The sequence below is a fragment of the Magallana gigas genome, chromosome 4, assembly GCF_963853765.1.
Source record: "Magallana gigas chromosome 4, xbMagGiga1.1, whole genome shotgun sequence".
In the NCBI taxonomy this organism is placed as follows: domain Eukaryota; kingdom Metazoa; phylum Mollusca; class Bivalvia; order Ostreida; family Ostreidae; genus Magallana; species Magallana gigas.
Window position 1 is genome coordinate 26,521,291 of NC_088856.1, and position 20,306 is coordinate 26,541,596.

General features: G+C 31.0%; 2 protein-coding genes across 4 annotated transcripts in view; both read right to left on the bottom strand.

Moving 5' to 3' along the window:
* LOC136269667 (neurogenic locus notch homolog protein-like) overlaps positions 1-20,306 on the bottom strand; it is a 123,869-nt gene that overhangs the window by 36,042 nt on the left and 67,521 nt on the right. The window lies entirely within an intron of this gene.
* Positions 9,427-20,306, bottom strand: part of LOC136269776 (prion-like-(Q/N-rich) domain-bearing protein 25) — a 28,332-nt gene continuing 17,452 nt past the window's right edge. Inside the window, exons 6-12 of the mRNA XM_066081797.1 lie at positions 18,475-18,603; positions 17,968-18,099; positions 16,520-16,648; positions 16,139-16,270; positions 12,468-14,524; positions 12,259-12,343; positions 9,427-11,447 (exon numbers count right to left, since the gene is read on the bottom strand). Of these exons, the coding sequence (XP_065937869.1) occupies positions 14,310-14,524; positions 16,139-16,270; positions 16,520-16,648; positions 17,968-18,099; positions 18,475-18,603 (737 nt within the window). The 3' untranslated portion in view covers positions 9,427-11,447; positions 12,259-12,343; positions 12,468-14,309. The remainder of the gene's footprint in view (positions 11,448-12,258; positions 12,344-12,467; positions 14,525-16,138; positions 16,271-16,519; positions 16,649-17,967; positions 18,100-18,474; positions 18,604-20,306) is intronic.

The window sequence follows — 20,306 nt, forward strand, 5'->3', positions numbered from 1 at the left end:
AAGATGTTTCTGAGTTCTAAATAATAATTTTATCTAACAGATGGATAAAGTGCTGTCTAAAAATATCAAGAAGTGAGGAAATAGGTGGGAAAAACGTTAATTTTTCGCCGATGACTGGTACAGTGCCAGTACCACTTCAGATATACAAAAATAGATGACACCAGATACTTAATCAGCAATCAGCAATTTAAAAAAAAGAAAAAAAGGATAATCTCACAAAAAATCTTCCTCCTTAATAGGAAGATTCACTGATCGACATTGAAAGCATGTGCAGCTTGTAAAAGAGTTGCCTTTGTTGTTATTGAACAAAGTGGTCATCATGTTAAGAAGAAAAATTAAGAAAGAAAAGTTTAATATCCGTTCACACACATTTGTGCGTTTAAATGCTGCATTTATTAACAATTATCCTTGAATCCTATAATGTATTGGACCTTTGAAAGTTTACAAAATGATTTTAATTACGTGTACATATCGTAATTGCCTAAAATGTTAAAAGCCGATAAACATACATGGAACAGCCACACGAACAAGTTATTTAGTTAGCTTCTACGACAAAACAAAAGTGCCAGAAACTTTCACGAGAAAAATCTTCTTATTTAAGGAGTAGATATATATTAATGATAGTTTTTCAAAAGTACATATAAAATTGGTTATGTAAGATTGAACGTTTCATTTAATCTTACAGATATAAATATACTCAATATTAACACGTGAAGACATTTATATTTGTGCTCAATGCGCATGAATTAGCAAAGTATATTTATAGAAAATCGAACGTCTCCGGTTTCCAATGCTAACATAAGGGGAAATATACACTGAATGTAAATATTTAAATATGAATATACATGTTTCAATAATTAAATTGACTTCCACGCTCTGAAATGCATATCCATATTTTAAAACTAGCCTATTAATTAGGTTATAACAGTGACTAATTTTATATATGCTGTAAAATATAAAGTGATATACGGACTTTGTGACGACCAGCAGAGCTAGGATACCCAAAGTGGTCAAACAACTTGTTAATATGCGTATGAAGACTAAAGGTCATATAATGCTCTAATTATCTTGGTACGGAAATTGTTGATCACCTATTACATAATGAGGTATACTGTTTATATTAAATGTGTCATTGATATGTTATCTAAGCGACAAAACCAGATTCATTTTATCTTAAGTGTTATACAAAACAACTTAAATTAAACCAAACATTTCTTGTGCGAGTTGATTTTTATATCAACGTTTATACCCGGATGCATGTTTAACGAAGCATTCATTATATTTGAGAATCCGCAACATAAAATATAACGAAAATTAACCGCTCGAAAATTATTGTAACGGCTGCTTATTGAAGAAACAGTATATATTTATGGTCTTATCAGATCAACGAATATTTTAAACAAACAACATCATTTAACTAAAGAGCAAAATATTCATGTACAACAGATTAAAAAGCAGACTTAATCTGATTAATAATCCACTATAAGTCTTCCGCTTCAGATGCACAAAAAAATGACAATAGATACTGAATCAGCAATTTCAAAAATTGGAAAAAAGGATTATCTAACAAAATGTCTCCCCCTAATAAAGGTTTACTACATCGATTTACATTAAAAACAGCTTGTAAAAACGTGAGATGCCCCTTAAAAACCTTTGTACAAAGTGGACATGATATAGCATCATTTTAAGCATAAAAATAAAAACAAATGTTTAATATCAAGCACATACACACACACACACACACACACACACACACACACACACACACTTGCGAGTTTAATCAAAGTACCGAAGAACTGACGGGAGTTGATTTTATCGATGTTTATTTATTTTAAAATCAATGATATGTTATTTTGCATGACAAGTACATGTAGTTTCTTATTTGAATTACGCACATTTTTATAGTATGAATTTTTGGACTTTTTCGACAAGAATGTCGAGAAACCCCTATATGAATAATGTTAAATATTATTTAAAGATAAAATTAATTCAATCAAACTATGTATCAGTGATAGAAATATTTCTCGAAAATTGCATGGATGCAAGCAATATTGAACTTTAGTCTCGTTCAACCAAACGCTCGGCTGACACCGTAAATCTCCGACAATGATTTACGGAGACAGCCGAGCGTCGAGTTGAACGAGACTATATTGAACTCTGGCGTAGGAATACATACTACTACAAAAAATATTTAAATTGTTTCTATCATTTAAAATCTGACTATTTTCAAGGTATTTATAAATAAGTTTCCTTGAAAAGCAATGCTTTAGCATACATTACATAGAATTAATCAATTATTTTCAAGAACTAAGTCTTGTCAGCAGCAATGATTTGTGCTGAGGTCCAAACACTGTTTCACTTTCGGTTTGTCTGCGTAACTGCATAGGAGAGTTGATTAAAATCAACTCCCAAAAATTGCAGAGGAAATGTAGAGGACCTTTGAAAGTTTATAGATTGGATTTAACTACATAAACAAATGTGTTTGCCTAAAAATGTTAAGAGCCGATGATGAACCTAATTTTGATGCATGCGTTATATAAACGAAGGAAATGTTTAAACATTATGAAATGTAGTTGACGTTAAAAAGATATAATGGCAATTAGTAGGAGATAAACAATTAATACTTACATATGATGGTGTATCGATGCACAATCGCCATGATTTGAAAAATTATTGTAAGTGCTTATATATATATATATATATATATATATATATATATATATATATATATATATATATATATATACACGATCATTTGTTTCCTGGTCTGCAATCAACTAAAAAGAGACAGTTGTGATAGGGGACTTACAATAGAACTGATGTGGTCATCATCCTGGGTTTACTTCCTTATTGTTCACAATACCCTCAAATCTGTGTCTTTTAAAACTACTTTTTACCTTCAAGTAATGTTATATCCTAAATCACGCAAGTTATACCTAAAAATATCACAAGATCAAGGTATCACGGGAGACAGTTTGATGAGGAGGATATTTAGGAAATGCGCTGAGCACAAAACTGAGTTCATGAATTCTTTGTTGATCTCACAAAATAATGCTAATTTGTTTTCAAAGCCCTTTTGGGTATTTTTCATATTACAAAACACAAGTTCTTGTATCGACGTAAAACTTTGATTATGTCAGTCCCTTTGAACGAGTAGATTGCATTCCGTTTTTGTCTCGAACAACATAACATCCGTGGGATAGGGGAGGGGTTAAAAAAAATCAGTGTTCCCCTCAACTATAGCCAACATTTGTATGTGTTTCGTGGAGTAGAAAATAAACGCTTTCATTTTACGTCTCATCCTAGAATTTTCCTTTTTAAAACTTTCAAAATGCAAACTGAAATATGTCCTAAGCTTTGTTTAAATAACAAGAATTGTGGGCTCTGTAAATCGCTTATAACTCGACGACCGACACTCTGGTTTTGTTTGACTATTAGAAATGTCTTACTAAAGCATTGTAAACATTAATAAGAGGCCCAGGGGTCACATAGCTCACCTGAGCAACAACAGCCATAACTCTTATTTAATGCGCATTTTTAAAGTATCAAATTCGAAATATCCTTACAATAAGGTACAGTAAATCTTAAATAAAAAGGTTTAAAAAATCTGACAATTTTTATCCACTTATTACTAAGACCCTTTTGTTGTTTATTTTTTTTATTCCTATTTAATCCCCCTTTTGTGGCCCCATTATTCTCCAGGAAACTATGATCAAATTTCTATCTGCACAGTCTGTGCTTTCACACTGGTTTTAGGGGTGTTTTTTTTAGGATGAATGCTTTTTCTTTCCAGATTCTTTAACGATTTTTAATATATCTTTCTCTTTCTATGTATAAACTTAACATCCCCAATTGTGGCTCCACCATACCCCCTGGATCAATTTGAATTTACACTATCTGAGGATGCTTGCACACAAGTTTGAAGGTGTTTTTGGCCTAATAGTTTTTTTTAAGATCACATGTATCAAAGACTTTTCTATATATTCCTGTGTAAAATTGAACCTCCCATTGTGGTCCGATTCTACCCTAGGGGGTCATGATTTGAACAATCTTGAATTGAATTTACAATATCTGAGGATGCTTGCACACAGTTTTTAGCTTTTCTTGTTAAATAATTTTAAGAAGATTCTTAAATATTTCACTAAACATTTATTCCTACGTAAAAATCGACCCCCCCCCTCCAAGTTATGGCCCCACCCTACCCCTGGGGACCATATTTTTAATAAACACGATGCCGATAACTGGTACAGTAAATCGTGAAATCTCGGCAAATTCGGGGCGGTCTTAAAATCACAAAAACAAGATGTTTTTGAGTTCTAAATAATGATATAATCTAACAGATGGATAAAGCGTTGTCCAAAAATATCAAGAAGTAGGGAAAATGGGGAAAACCCGTTAAGTTTTAGCCGAAAACTGGTACAGTGCCAGTACCACTTCAGATATACAAAAATAGATGACACCAGATACTGAATCAGCAATCAGCAATTTAAAAAAAAGAAAAAAAGGATAATCTCACAAAAATTCTTCCTCCTTAATAGGAAGATTCACTGATCGACATTGAAAGCATGTGCAGCTTGTAAAAGAGTTGCCTTTCTTGTTATTGAACAAAGGGGTCATCATGTTAAGCATAAAAATTAGGGAAAAAAAGTTTAATATCCGTTCACACACATTTGCGCGTTTAAATGTTGCATTTATTAACAATTATTCTTGAATCCTATAATGTATTGGACCTTTGAAAGTTTACAAAATGATTTTAATTACGTGTACATATCGTTATCGCCTAAAAATGTTAAAAGCCGATCAGGATCGAACAAATTTTTGATGCATGCGTTTTTGAACGATGGAAAGGTTTGAAACATTATGGAATGTAGAAATATTTAATCTGAGTATACTAGACGGATAGAGATATAGACAAGTTGTGTCAAAAATAAACAATGAACACTTACATATCATGGTGTATTTAAACACAATCGCCATAACTTTTTAAAATCCTTGTAAGTGTTAGGATTTCTGTAGACTGAGTGCGATCTTTTACTTCTCGCTAAAAAGTATTTAAATGTCTTATCACTTATCACCTCAACGGTGATATTATTTCGCAATAGGTTTACCTTGAAGTACTGCTATATCGTAAGTTATGTAGTTTATATACAATAAAAACATAATGCGTACCATTGGTTTTAAAAAGAAGACAGCATTAAATGGATTCGCATATGAGTAAATAAAACCGCATCTGCTGTCATATTTAGTCATCGTAGGTACAGAAATCTAGATCAACAATTTTCATTCATGTTGAATGCCAGTTTGTAATCAGTAAGGTGAACAGTTGTTATAAAAACTTATTTTATTAATCCCATTGAAATATGTTTGGGGACTATGAAGTATCATAGAATGAAGGAAACAGATTAGTTACTGATATACCGTAATTGAATACACAATCGATCTGTTTCAAAATATATTATCCATTCGGGAAAACAATAGTAAGAAATCTACGCAAAAACTATCGTATGCATACTTAAATGCCTCGCTGTCGAAAAATACATGAATCATGTGTCTCAGAACATGTTAAGATGTGTCCTATTAAACAAAAATAATAACCAACATAGATTGAAGTTGACAATATATTGGAGGAAGTAAAAATTTACAAAAACTTGTAGATATGGAACAAGTTAATTAAGTAATTCAGTGTCGTCCATAACATTTCAAACAACAGCAATAATATTAGTACAAGTAAGCCATTAAAGCAAGTTCACTTCACACGATAACTATAGCTTTGTATCAATAATGTTCAAATCAAGCAAAAAAGGAGACTCAAGAGACAGTAGGATAGCAGTAGGATAATTTCTAAAGGTCCAAAAGAGCTGATATGCATCTTAATTTTCCCCACATGAACACAAAACACAGTGCATGTTGATAATTATACTTTTCTCGCATGTTGCATGTAGTTTTTTTTATTTATCTTGTTAAAATGAGGATGGCAGAAACATGCTACCATATTATCCAAATCTGACTTTTAACATGAACAATCTATTTTTTTTTAACTTGCGATCTATTTATTGCGACATGCAATTTCTATGTCAACGTGCAACTTAATTATGCGCGGCTATGTTAAGGCCCTCCGAAGCTAAATATATATCGAAAAATGATACTATCTTAATTATCGAAAATTAAACTTTAACCGAGCGAGTTTCTTTAAACTTTTATTACAATTATGTGTTTTATTGGTATAAGTCTCAAGCAAATGTTGCTTTTTCTGTTTATCATACTACTAGTATCTATGAACACATTGAATCAGTTTACCTTGTTTGCAACAAGTCATTTGGTCAAGAAATGGTTATTCCATACTTTACAATATTTGTAAACAAATTAATGTAAGACTCGATTGAGCTTTGTTTACAATACAATGCATGGATTCTTACCTCTGTATCTCTCTCAAAACTAGACTTCTAATGTTCAAATTTTGGTCAAACATTCAAAATGAGCAAGTTAACCATTTTATACATACATTGGTCAAATTTCATTTTTCTGTTTTTATTATTTGCAATGATTTAGAAATGCATTTCTATTGATCAAATGGAATTTGAGAGTCAGTCGTAGAGTTATAAGCGAGATACAGGGCTCACAAATCTTTGTCATGTAAACAAGGCTCGTGCCCTGTTTTTGTTTACATAGGTTCAATATGCATGTAAAAAAAAATTCGAGCTGATTTTTCTATGTTCTAATTCGTTTTGAGCATAAATAGATAGTTCCTAACGTTCAACACATTCAGTTTAGGTCTAAAACTGGAATTTTCACTTCAACATTCAAAATGTAAACAAAAGCTTTGTTTACATAGCAAAGAATTGTAAGCTCAGTAACTCGCTTATAACTCAACGAATGTCACTCAAATTTTGATTGCCTGTTTAAAATGCCTTACTGAAGCATTGTAAACATTTATATTGGAAAGATAATTTTGTATCAAAATCGTGACCATGCCCCTTTAATATGCGAATTATTTATTTTAACATGTAACACATTCATGTTTACAAACAACATAAATCTCCATTAAAATTAAATTTGATATGGTATTTTATTAATTATTAAAATTCATTTGATCGATAAATCAAAGAGTTTTTTTTTACAAAAAGGTTTTATTTATCTATTGCTATTAGTTTTAAAATGCGTTTTTGAAATAGATGAACATGAAATGATTGATGTGAATATTGATGCACTCAACTTTTTTGCATAACGTTGAAAAAAAGAGAAACAAAAATTAAAACTAATTGGTTTCATTTATATTGTATAGAAAATCCGCTGTATAGTTATATGCAGTTTGGTAAAGAACATATCATACAGCTCCTCTTAAAACACTAAACAACATTGTAGCTTGTGTATGATTTACTTTGATTACAAATTACTTCACAAAAAACAACAAATATAGCACTAGTTTAATCTTAGCACGATAGTTTACAGTATATGTAAATTAACGACGATCATCATGCGTAAAAATCCTTACTATAAGCATAGGCGTGGGAACCGGGGGGGGGGCTATTGGTGTACCCCCCCCCCCTCCCCTACGGATGAGGCTTTTCATGATTTTGGGAATTAGGGGTTTTTTTTCTACCCCCCCCCCTACTTTCAATATGCTTCCGACGCCAGTGATAAGATCATATATTTATAATAGTTGCATGCTGTTGTACAAGTGAAAAAATGTGTTTTTGAACATTCTAATCTCGTAATTAGTGGCATGCACTCTAAAGCAACAGCAATTGTTTGGATGTTTCTTATGTTTCAAGTACAAGTAGTTTGGGAAGATATCTAGAAATATATTTATCTGGAAAGCTTTTTTTTTACTTTTATTCTGGCTTGAAATTATGCAACTAATTTTTCAGTTAAAAATTTCTATGTGAAATCAAACTAAACCAAAACATGAAATGTAATATGACATAAACCGGCCGGTAGATAGATTGAATGATTTAATATTGTTAAAATGACACGGCTTTATTTCGTTTTTATTAGCCATCTTTGTTTTTGTTTCTCTTATCTCCATCTTCAATCAACGTCAACAAAAATGCGAGAGTAGGTTTCCAACTCTATTAGATATTTGATTCTGATGCCCGTGACATTCTTCAAGTAATTTTGCGACCTTAAGTTTGCATACCTCTCCGCTTCTAGCTGCATTTCACTTTTATTTTTTCACACTCGTATTCAAATATAACGAAGACATCTACTTGTTATCAAAGCGTATTTCGTCCATTTTACTGGTATGTTATATCCTTCAAACCCTGACACTGATTTATTTTAATCTTTATATTTTTCTGTCATAAGGACGAGCCAACCTTGCTTATATATTATCTGCGTATCCTGACAAAACTTTCTATATGCATGTGCATTTAACTTAATACTTCTCCTTGTACTTTATTTTTTTTTTTTACATTTTTAACAATTTTGTTTGAATGATTTAAAAGACATGTTTTTTTCTACGTTACTTTAAGAAAAATGATACAATAAAGGTGTAATTTGAATTTTTTTTTAATTGACCGGGGAATTTTGACCTTTATCATAATGTCATTTTGATTGGCTAGACACACCCTCCCATTCTTGCAAGAGGGTTACATTAAATGAATTTTGGTTTCAAAATCATATCTAAAATGATAAGGAATATCTTGTGAGTCATTTGATAACGACACGTAAGACGTTTCTCAATTTTAGAAAAATTTCCATGAAAACGTTTACCTTAGTTTATCATCTTTAATTTCTTAATCAATCTAATTCATTTATCTCGTGAGTCCGTAGGCGTCCAGCTTTTTTTAAAGTCACCAATTCTGGATCTGAGATCAAGCAGCTACCACTACTAAAGGAATATGTTGCTATTTTAAACGGTCGAAATAGGGTAATACGAACGCGGATGAATAAGGTTGACAACTTTGAAAGTGCACTAAAATAATTATCAAAAACTCAAGAGTTATTCTTTGTTTAACTCTGCTATTAAAAATGTATGATACCGGTCCATTGCTGATATCAATTACAATGTATCTGTAACTTGACCTACTTATACAAGTAAGGCTACATGTCTATGTATAGATGTGCCTTATTCCATATCATTATTGGATTTATTCAATAGAAATAAGTTTCAATCAAAACGTTTAGACTGATTTGTGTTTATTCTAACTGCATTATATTATTTAACTAACATGCAAAGTTTTTTACTCGTTTGGTAAAACATTTACAAATGAATGTAATGTTTAATTGCTTCTCAACGACTAAGTACAATACGTTTTTTTTAAGTAACTTCACCCATAAATGATTTCCGTATAAAGGGGCTTTAACTTCTGTAGTTTAATTGACGTATGGCCATCACCTCCATCTTTCGATACATAATATAAAAACAAAACAATACATTGTATATTTTGCTATTTGCTACCAGCGTGACTTTAATTGTTACATAACAGTATAACACATTACATAATTGAAATTATACAAGAAAATTTTTCGTAATACTACAACTGTAATTTATTTGAATCATGTCACAATTCTGCATTTGGTCTTAATTTAATGTAAATATTATCAATATTCGAATAGTAAATAATAATCATATACAAATATGAAATTATGAAACGGCTGAATTGGGAAACTGAAATCGAAAGTTGGTAACGTAATATCGTCAAACAAATTCAATGTGGTCTGAAAACGCCATGTACACATACAATGAAATCTACGAATGAAAAAAAGAAGAAAATGAAAATAAAGAAAATAATACAAAAAATATAACACTTCAAAGGTTAAGGGGAGATAGTGGATTTTTCAAGGAAATGGTCCAAAGGAACAAAATCGGGATTCAGATGATTTACCCGTGCGGCGTCCTGAAAGAAAGTTAAATAGCGCGTCTTTCTAAACAAAGAAAGTCACTAGAATTCCTGCGTTTAATTTCTTTGGTCAAATGATGACACCAACATTACGTAAACAAATAGAGCACTCTCTATTTCTTGATTATATAAATTTAAAAGTACGATAACTCGTAAGCCGAAAAATTGAAAAATATATGTATATAAGGCATTTCAAGTAAACTTAAAATTCCTTTCTAATTCACCTCAGCCAAAGACTCAAGTGAACTTTTCTGATCAACCTGTATCCGTTGTTTGTCTTCGTCGTTGTTTGTGTCGCCAAGCTCGCTGACGTTGTTGTTATAAACATTTTCAAATTATCATCTTTTCCCAGAAGCATTGAGTCAATTTCAATTTCTACAATATTTTATCCCCCAAAAATATTTTAAAATTGTTATAAAAGGCAAAAATATAAACTCTCAAGCAAGAGTTGTACTCATGACTCATGTATAAAATAGGAAAAAATAAATTCATAGAATAAAACTTGATTTCTTTGTATATTTTGATAGGAAGTACAACATACAACAGCTGCAAGTATATAGTTCCCGGTTTAAAATAAATTCGGATGGACGAACTGAGAAAAATCCCAGACATGTTAAACAGTTGCAATGTACAGTTTATGGCAAACAAAACATTCGGTCGTTTTTTACTGATAAATCTTATTTCCACATTAATTCTTTGGAAATCGTACAATCACGGGGAGAGAAGATTCTGTTGCCTGTAAATACCAATATGTGTTAAATATATATTTGATGCAAAATTGTCCGATTTTTTGATTAATTATCGTTTGATAAATAAAATTTTTAAACTTGCATGCCTTTTTCTGTATTGTTCATTATTAATTACATAATGGGTTGGTAACATGTTAACAATACTTTGAAAGCTGACTTTTGATCACATTGCATGCTTCCTATTTCCTTTTTATTAAGTCTGTTTGTCTGACTTCACAACTTCCACACAATCACAAGTTTGTATATGTACATGTCTTATGTTTTTTTTTTCATAAATGGTTTAATATATTACAGAGATAGAAAATGTGATATCAGTTTTAAATCATTCACTACTACAATGCACCTGTAAACCCTTTTTGCTCTTATGTCAAACTGCAAACAAACATATTTCTCATACAATATTGAAGTCCTGTTAATTGACATAGTTATATTTGTAATTGATGGATAAAACATTTTCTATAAAGCATATCCAAAAAAACCACGTAAGTTTCCAACAAATTCCATTATTTTGAGTTCAATAAATAAAGTGACTTTTAATAGATCAATATCAGTTTACACATTCATAAATATATTGACAATCTTTGCTTGTTTAATGTCTTAAAATAGAATAGTCGTCTCCATCTTTTGAAGGTGATGGTCGAAAATTGGCTGCATCAAGTATATTACTGTATTCAGAGAGACCCGTACAGTGATTAGGCACAGCGCATGCGTGGTCGTAAGTGTCGTCAACTTGTTCTGTTTGTTCGTGTAAATGATTATAGACGTCATCGGTCCTTTTATTTTCTTGTTTTTCCGACAAATCGTATTCTGGTGTTTCTTTTTCAAAAGAGTGTGGGGATAACTTTGCAACATCTCGCTGAAAAATTAAGATAGATAAGTAAGTTACATATACTTTTTTTCATTGTAATCTGACATGGATTGCAAATATCTTTACGAAGGTTGGCATTTATAGAGTTTAACATAAAAGGAATATATTAAACAAGGTAATAAAACTGTTATCTTTCTGTTACATTTTATTTTTAAACGCAGAGTACTTAAAGTTTGAAAAAAGGGAAATAAAGTTGATCAGGTGAATATAGAATATCATTGATTAATAAAATCAGTATATATAAATATTGTTACGAGTTATTCTAAGGATGTTCTCATTTAAATTCATTCGTTGTATTAATATTTTAATTTAAAGAATGAACATCAAATTTCCAATGATCACTACATGATATATTATACATGTACGCGTGCATGTTTTGACTAGTTTTATGTGTAAACACTCATCTGGTGTGACTCGTTGCTGGTTTTTTTTTTTAAAATAGGCCCAATGCCACATTCCATTGCCATTTTTCTTGGGGGGGGGGTTCAAGCAGTAAATGCTTAAAATACGATTTTCATACACAAAAAAATTACCTTTCCAAATTTGTAGTTTATTTATAATTCATGTCACACATTTTCAGCATTTTGATGTGTCAATATGTTTCTTTTGCAGCTACTGCATTTAGGCAGTCAATTATATATGAATATTTTTGTGTATATTAAAAAATGCAATAATCATTGCTACAATTCTTTTGATATATGTTTTTCAATTTAAATCTTTAGTGTTGGTTTTCATAGAGTAAAGTGGTGGCTTTTCCAATATCTTTTATCAATTTTAATTGCATTTAACGTGTTTTTACCTTTTTATCGTTTCTGTAAGAAATTTGAGCACTGCTGGTACCATCGTACGTTCTGCTGTCTGCAAACATAACGTCAGGTTCCTCTCTTTGAAAACAAAAATATCCCTACTTAATACAGTTGTTATTCAGCTCATACATGTATGTTAAGGATACATGTATGAAGAATATTTGATAAGAAAAAAATAGAACATTTTTATCCGCATGCGTACCTTTTTTCTGGCTCGCAACTTAAATTTTCTGTAAATTAGGGTCGTCACGACAGCAGTAACAATCACACCAAGAATTAATCCACCAAACAATGACCCAAGCGTCACTCAATAGTGGTATCTTTTGGTTATACAAGTAAACATGTATGTGTTTTTTGATTAAAAAACTATTAAATTGTTCAATGTATACGTAACAACACATCGAGTTTTTAAATAGCAATTTATCATTGAGGAAACAGAATGATTTTTTTCTGTCCTTTTTTTTAACGAAATCTCCTGATTTTAATAACGGAAATAGCTAGATAATTCCTTTTATATTCAATCAGTTACCATGTTGTTGACTATTTAAACTCTGAATTCCAAGACTGTTTGGGTGACCTAGATAAAACAATTAATAATGATATTCAAAATTGTTCATACTTTTATATACACTTAGTCATACAATGTTACACTTCCATGTCGGTGAACAATTTATTTAGATTTTTTTTAATTAGGGTATTATCTATAGATAGGCGCACCTATTCTTTATGAACAGTCAATAGGTTCTCACAAGTATATCTTTTTGACAAGTTTATTATACTAAGATAGCAGTCATTAATACTAACAATTGAATAAACAGTAGTTCGATGAGACTGCTATTTTATTTTGTTAAATTAAGGAGGTTGAATATGAGTGGTTTCAGTGATAAACAACAATAATTTAATTCTGGTTGTAACGCGTCTTCTGATTGGCAAAAAAAATATTATATAACGTATAAAGAATGTTACCTACGTAATAGAAAGACAAACGTCAAAATTGTATCAATACGTTTAAATTTTGAACAATTGTACGGTTTTTAAAAGGTCAAATGACCTTTTTTATTTACAATGAATAGTAAAAAAATAATAATTTATAAGCAATGAATTCAATATTTATTAGTTTTATACGATATGAAATGGTTTGAAACAGTTTACGCTTTTTTATAAACCGCTTCGCATAATTTGCAGCCCTTCAGCGAGTGTCCCAAACTCGACAACACGACTTACCACACGTCATTGATTTCTTGCACTTTCTTCTTCGACCGACAACGTCTGCTCTTCTCTCACAACTCTAATTCTATTTTATCTTTATCTTTATCTCCATCGGCATCACTTACGTAACTGTGTCTAGTTCACAAGCAGTAACCGGAATTAAATGTTTGTCCTGGGGTGGTGATGACTTTTCTTTGTCTTTCGTTGCGCGATTCAATCTTCATTTTTTAAACCTTCAAGTGGTAACCGGAATTATATGTTTGTCCTGGGGTCGTGACGACTTTTCTTTTTCTTTCGTTGCGCGATTCAATCTTCCTTTCAATTTGTTTAAAAAAAGAACTTTTAACAAATTTGCCCATATATGTCTTGGCGCTAATTATCGTTGTGATTGTTCATTACCGGAAATGGCGAGCGCAATAAAAAATTAAAACAAAAAACGGTAAATCCAAACAAATATCGTTTTTGATTTTAAAGCATATTATATCCGCTAATGACACGTCTGAGTAGGGACCTACCTTTAATCTTTACTTGGCTCTCGTGTTTTATCATTCATATATCAGCAGGCAATTTGCTTGCTGATATCTATAAGTCCCGATGAATACTATGTCGTAAAAATGTATAATTTCTACAAAACTGAAACTAACAAACTATCACAGTGTAGTATTTAAGACAAATGTTTACAAACATTGATAAAGATAAAGATTTTTCTTTTAAAGGGGCATGGTCACGAGATTGGTCAAATTTTTTTTCTGTTTAAATTATTTGCAAATTTGGATGCCAGCTTTAAACTCATTGGCTGGCACCCAAATTTCTTTTGATCATTAGAATTGCATTCCTAGAGCATTGCAAATAATAAAAACAAGAAGATAATATTTGACCAAAATCGTGACCATGCCCATTTAATCTGCCTAACATTACTTTTTTCAAATGCCAAATCTGTAACAGTGTACTCCTTTGCACATGTGCATCTTCCGTTTTCGCAAATTCCAGAGTTATTACTTCCTGTGCATTGGTTGCTTACGTTGCAAAACCCACCAACGGGAATGGTATCTGAAATTATAATAAACAACTATGCATACATGTATTTAGAAAACAACTATGCATACATGTATTTAGAAAAAAAAACAATCTTCAATTCCCTACGATTATGCTTATCTTCGTGTTTTATACTCTGCGTAAGAAACAAGAACATTTCTGTATCCTAAAACAAATATGTTGGCCACCTAGCTTCTCAAAAGCACAATGACGACGTCTTATTACCTGTATATTTAAAAGTTTACTGTAATCATTTCCTTTCAATTTATCATTTTCTCTATTATTGTAGACATTTTTATTTCTAATAAATGTTTTATAAAGATATTTTATAAAATTGTAAATAAGTTGTATTTTACAATATTGTGCGAAAAAATATCATGAATATTAAATGCATATATGTATGAAATATACATGTGTTATTCATAGTCTTTAAACATACAATTTAGTAAATAATATTATATACAATGTTGAAGATTGCAGATGTGTGTTTACAATAAAGTTGTATCTTACTCATGGCATCGACAAAAAATATTTCTTCTTCTACAACAGTTATTGTCGAGATCAAAGAAACAATATTCTCCAATTTACCACAAACGTCATTGATAAATTATCAGATCTAAAACACATACTAAAAATGAGTCGATCATGAGTTTTTAACTTGAAAACTTGCTCTTTATAAAAAAAAAACCCACTGATAACAGGGGCTAGTGTCCTTTAGAGCGATTTATATTCCCTTTAATATTTACTTCAGAGCTGATCGCGGCTGTTCCAAGACCCTCCCCAGCACATTTTTACTGCTTGTTCGTCTTAATAAAAAAACCAAATTAATACGTGAATCATCGAATTCATTAATCTAGATTAATAAAAAAAAAAGTCATAAATAATTTAAGTGTATATTCCATTCATCGAAAGATATATCGTGTGCATTCAATTCAAATCGATAGTCTGCAATCAATGTCCTTGTAAACAAACATCCCGATGTACAAACAAATTGACCCTCTGTCTACTGGAAAGCGTTTTTATTATAAATCAGAACGAGTACAGATTATAAATTTTCATCTGCCTGATCGTATGTTTGCTCGGCAATATGTTATAGCCTTCTTTGGTAGCCGGTGAAATTTGCCGAGTATTTCGGAATGAGTTGTTACAGAGGCCTGTCTACCCCCCCACCCCCCTCCAGCCCCAACACCGACAATGTTGAGCAGCAGCTTCAGGTACACTATGCGCTCTGGAAATTATACGGGAGCCAGACACGTTCCACTAGCATGCGCGTAAATCCTTTAAATCAAATACACAGGAATAGGTTGGGTCCAATCGTCTTACTTGAACAAAACGTTTTCGATACGCATTACGAAGCAACCATTGATAACAAAACCTTTGGGGTAACACCGAACAGCCGTCTCAAACAATCCAATTCAGCTCGCTTGAAATTATGACATATTTCCTCTTTTCATAGATAAACCGATTAGCTGATATTCGGAGCTGTTAGTAGGATAGAAATAAAGTTATTTTTATCGTATATGTTGCAGAATAACCTCCGAGGTCGATAAATGTTGACTGAAATATATAAAAAACCGCAAGTTTATAAGTTGGAACATTATATTTTTTTTCAAATCTCTTTAACATTACTTTTTTTACACGCCAAATCAAAATTTGTGAATCCTTCTGTACATATACATCTATCATGTCTGCATATTCCTGAATTCTGGCTTCCTGTGCACTGTTTGTTTAAACTACAAACCCCACCGACGGGAACACTATCTGAAACGATGAACAAAGGCAATTCAATGATTTAAACAGCAAAATAAAATGAGTTGGCTTGAAAATGAACAAAATATAAACAAAGTATAAAAATATACCCCGATTACAATATTAAAAAGTCACATACCATATAGTAGTAGTCTCATAACAGGTATGAAAGCATTGTTAAGAGTCATAATGTCCGTGTTAAAGTCAAGTTAGATTTTTAGGCATAATTATAAAAAAAACGTAACGAAAATTTTTACAGACCTTTATAGCAATTATTTGTATCAAATGCAGAATAACCAGTCATACATTTGCATATTCCATGGAAACAAACTGCGAATGGTTGTATACACTGCTCTGAGAACTCACATGGATCATTTAATTCAAGATTTTCTGGAATGGAAACAAAATATAAGTAATGCTGAAAGGTTTTATTTAAAATTCTTTAGCTAAAATAATCAAGTAAAAGAGCAGAAACACTTTTTAGCTGACGTGTTCTTGTGTTTCCATGTATTGAATATTTATTTTAAAAATACTGTTTGGAACGTATGAAATAATAAGTTTACAGTCAGTTGAAGTATATCATTTCCAACATACACCATATCGTAGCATAGCAATCTCTTATCATGGCATTAAAATCTCATTCAATATAATTATATTCTTATTCCTCAAAGCATACCATACCATACCATATCATAGCATACAACATAGTTTCAACTTGGTTGTAAATAATTTCATTATAAAGAATAACTGTGTTATAATGCATATTAAAGTTAAAATTTCATAGCTTTTATACTTTCAAATGTTTGAAACTTTTCTGTATTCAGTTGTTTTTGTGTTCAAAAGTCATAGCATAACATATCATATCGTTAAGCCTTTGTTTTACTTTCCCACAGCATAGCACGCAAATGTAATAGTATTGCATGTAATTCTAATTGCATTTTATTACAATCGCATACTTAAGCATAATGAAATGACTGATGGATATATTTATAAAAAAGCAAAATATAATTTCATTAGCCTATGCTTATGTTTGACATTATCAGTAATGCCTAGGTCACATTTAAACCAATTGCATGGTCGGGTGAAAAAAATGTTCTCGTATCATGGGCTAAAATATATATTCAAGAACAACGTCGGTGTCTCTAGCAGTTTGAATAGACATAAGTCGGTGAATCGTCGTTCAATCATCAAACGTTGAGCAACAGTTTGATTTTTACGATTGGTCATTTCTTCTCGTCGATTAGGCCCCCATTTGTCGCAAGATTTTTGCATACTTTTTTAAGGGAAATAAAAAAAAAACCAAAGTCCCCATTTTTATAGCTAGAATGTCCACAGGAAAGACAAAACACTATCATGTCCCGTGTTCGGCAATTTGATAGGTGATAATTACTTTAATTGTCGTTTTAACCTAATCCAATTACAAAGTTGGCTAAAAGCACCTTTGCGCTCGAGGTCGCATATGACGTCACACATAACATCCGGTAAATCGAGAGAGAAAATATGCATATCGCGACAGTTGAATTTCTTCGCTTTTAAACTAACAATTTAGCCATTATTTAACATATAAACAATAATAAACTTCTATAATGATTTTATTTAAAAATTTCCTAAAACTTAAAAACATGCTATATGTCATTTAAGATGTCTTTCACAAGCACAGGCGTAGGTTACTAATTAAGATAAATTTTTTTTAAACTGATTAACATTACTTTTTTTACACGCAAACTCAACAAATTTGAATCCTTCTGTACATGTACATCTTCCGTATTCGCATATTCCAGAATTATCACTCCCGTTGCATTGGACATGTAAACTACAAAATCCACCGACGGGAACATTATCTGAAATAATAAACTAGTTGATTTATGGATTAGAAAACGCAACAGAAAATAAGTCGGTCTAAATATTTAAATTATACTGACGAGTATAAAATTTTTTACTGATTTTAAGAATCATAAAGATTGAAAGTTTACCCAAACTAACGTACATGTATTATTAATAATAGTACAACTGGTTTACCAACAATGCATTTTTTTCGCGTTCATGGTTACTCAATTTTATATCATCAGTTCAATGTGTAATTTACACTATTTACATTATGAATCAATCCTTTCAACAATGACGATTTGATATTTACCTCCATGTCGTTGTCGAATAAAAGCATAAACTTATCAAAGATACAGTATGAACAAAACATATTGACAAACTTAACAAACCTTGAAGACAGCTTTCTGTATCATATGCAGAAAAGCCATTTATACATTTGCATTTTCCTTGTAAACAAACTGAGAATGGTTGGGTACACTGTTCTGTTAGCTCACACGAATCATTTAGTTGTAGATTTCCTAGTATGAAATAAAAATTGATGAATGCTAACAAGCTGCAATTTTTATTCATTTAAAAGTTTTTTAAGACTATGATGAACTATATGATCACACGATTCATCTAATTCTATAAAAAAAAAGATAATAATCTGTCATGATTATTTATCAAAAACGATTTAATGCAAAGATAAGCTTAACTTAAAGTAGAATACATTGAATGTTATGCGAACACACTTATCATAGCTTTTACACGTATCGAATATCTCTTGAAAATCCAACAGCACTTATTTCAACAATACCTATCCTCTTTATTAGTCTTATTATCCTATTCTCAGTGAGAGGAACGAAATATACAATATCTTCTTTTTATATATTTCATAGTATAAAAATTTGTTAATCTATATTAAGAACCCTGAAAATGAACAAATTGGTGTATTCTAAGATTAGATATACTATATCAGTGCAAAAGAAGATAATGAAGAAATAAGAAATTTTTTTTTATCAAATTCAACCAGCTGTTGGTCATATATATTTAAATAATTTATGTTTTATGTAATACAAGCTAATGATATATAATCAGCCTTTCGTAATGAATACTTGTAATTTTTTATAAGTACAAACTAAAAAAAAATAATGACCAATTGCCAATATAAATATGTGCACCAGTATGCTAAAATATTTGGTACCACTTTGTAAATATCTTGATTTGCATGCACATAAACCATGATAACAAACAGTTGCAAATTCCCTTCCATTGCATTGGCAATTCAGTGTGTAGTTCCCCTTATGATTGCATTTGAAATTTGCAACGTTCAATTTTCTAAGAAAACACTTATCCTATTCACTGCGCAGGAGCACAAATATAAACGTCATCGCGCGTTTTGAATAAATTTGTCATTAAAAGATGAAATTAAAAGTTCAAACTTGATAATTCTCAAGATTCAATGATACTCATCAACCAACGATGCTTATTAGACGAAAATTTTACTTTCACTACTAAGTCTAAAATTACTGACATTCCCATTTTTACTCATAAACTTAGACATTTACTGACAATGTACTGACATTACTGATAAACTTAGAAAAGTACTGACGTTTTTACTGACAGTACTGAGAAACTTAGAAAAGTATTGACAAACTTAGACAGTACTGATAAACTTAGACAGTACTGATTAACTAAGAAAAGTACTGAGACTTTTTACGGACGATACTGAAAACTTAGAGAGGTACTGACAAGAACTATTAGGTACTGACCCCACTGTTCTTACTATTACTGAGTGAAATTTTACCTGATATTTTTTTCTTTATGTCATTTTCACCATTTATTAATTAAGCTACCTAGATACAGTGTTAAGTTTTTATAGACTGATATTAATTTTAGAGTATTAACTGGGTCTGTTATATTTAATTTGTTCAATGTTAACAGATATTATGATTAGAAAAATAGTCATTAACAAAAGTGTAGTGTGGGGTTTTATTTGTTACACATAAAATTGTGTTGTACAAATAGGAATGGGGTGGAATTGGAGTTAAATGTTTGCGAATGACTCGGAAAGTCACGTTTTTTATGGTCAATTTTTATACGTAAAACATCTTAATACTTTAATTCCATATGTCTTGCCATTTGCAGCTAATCACATGTAAAAAATCATTTGTATATAAATTTTGATGCGGGATACAACGTCAGACTTACCGGTAGTTAGACTTACCGAGCTAAAAAAAAT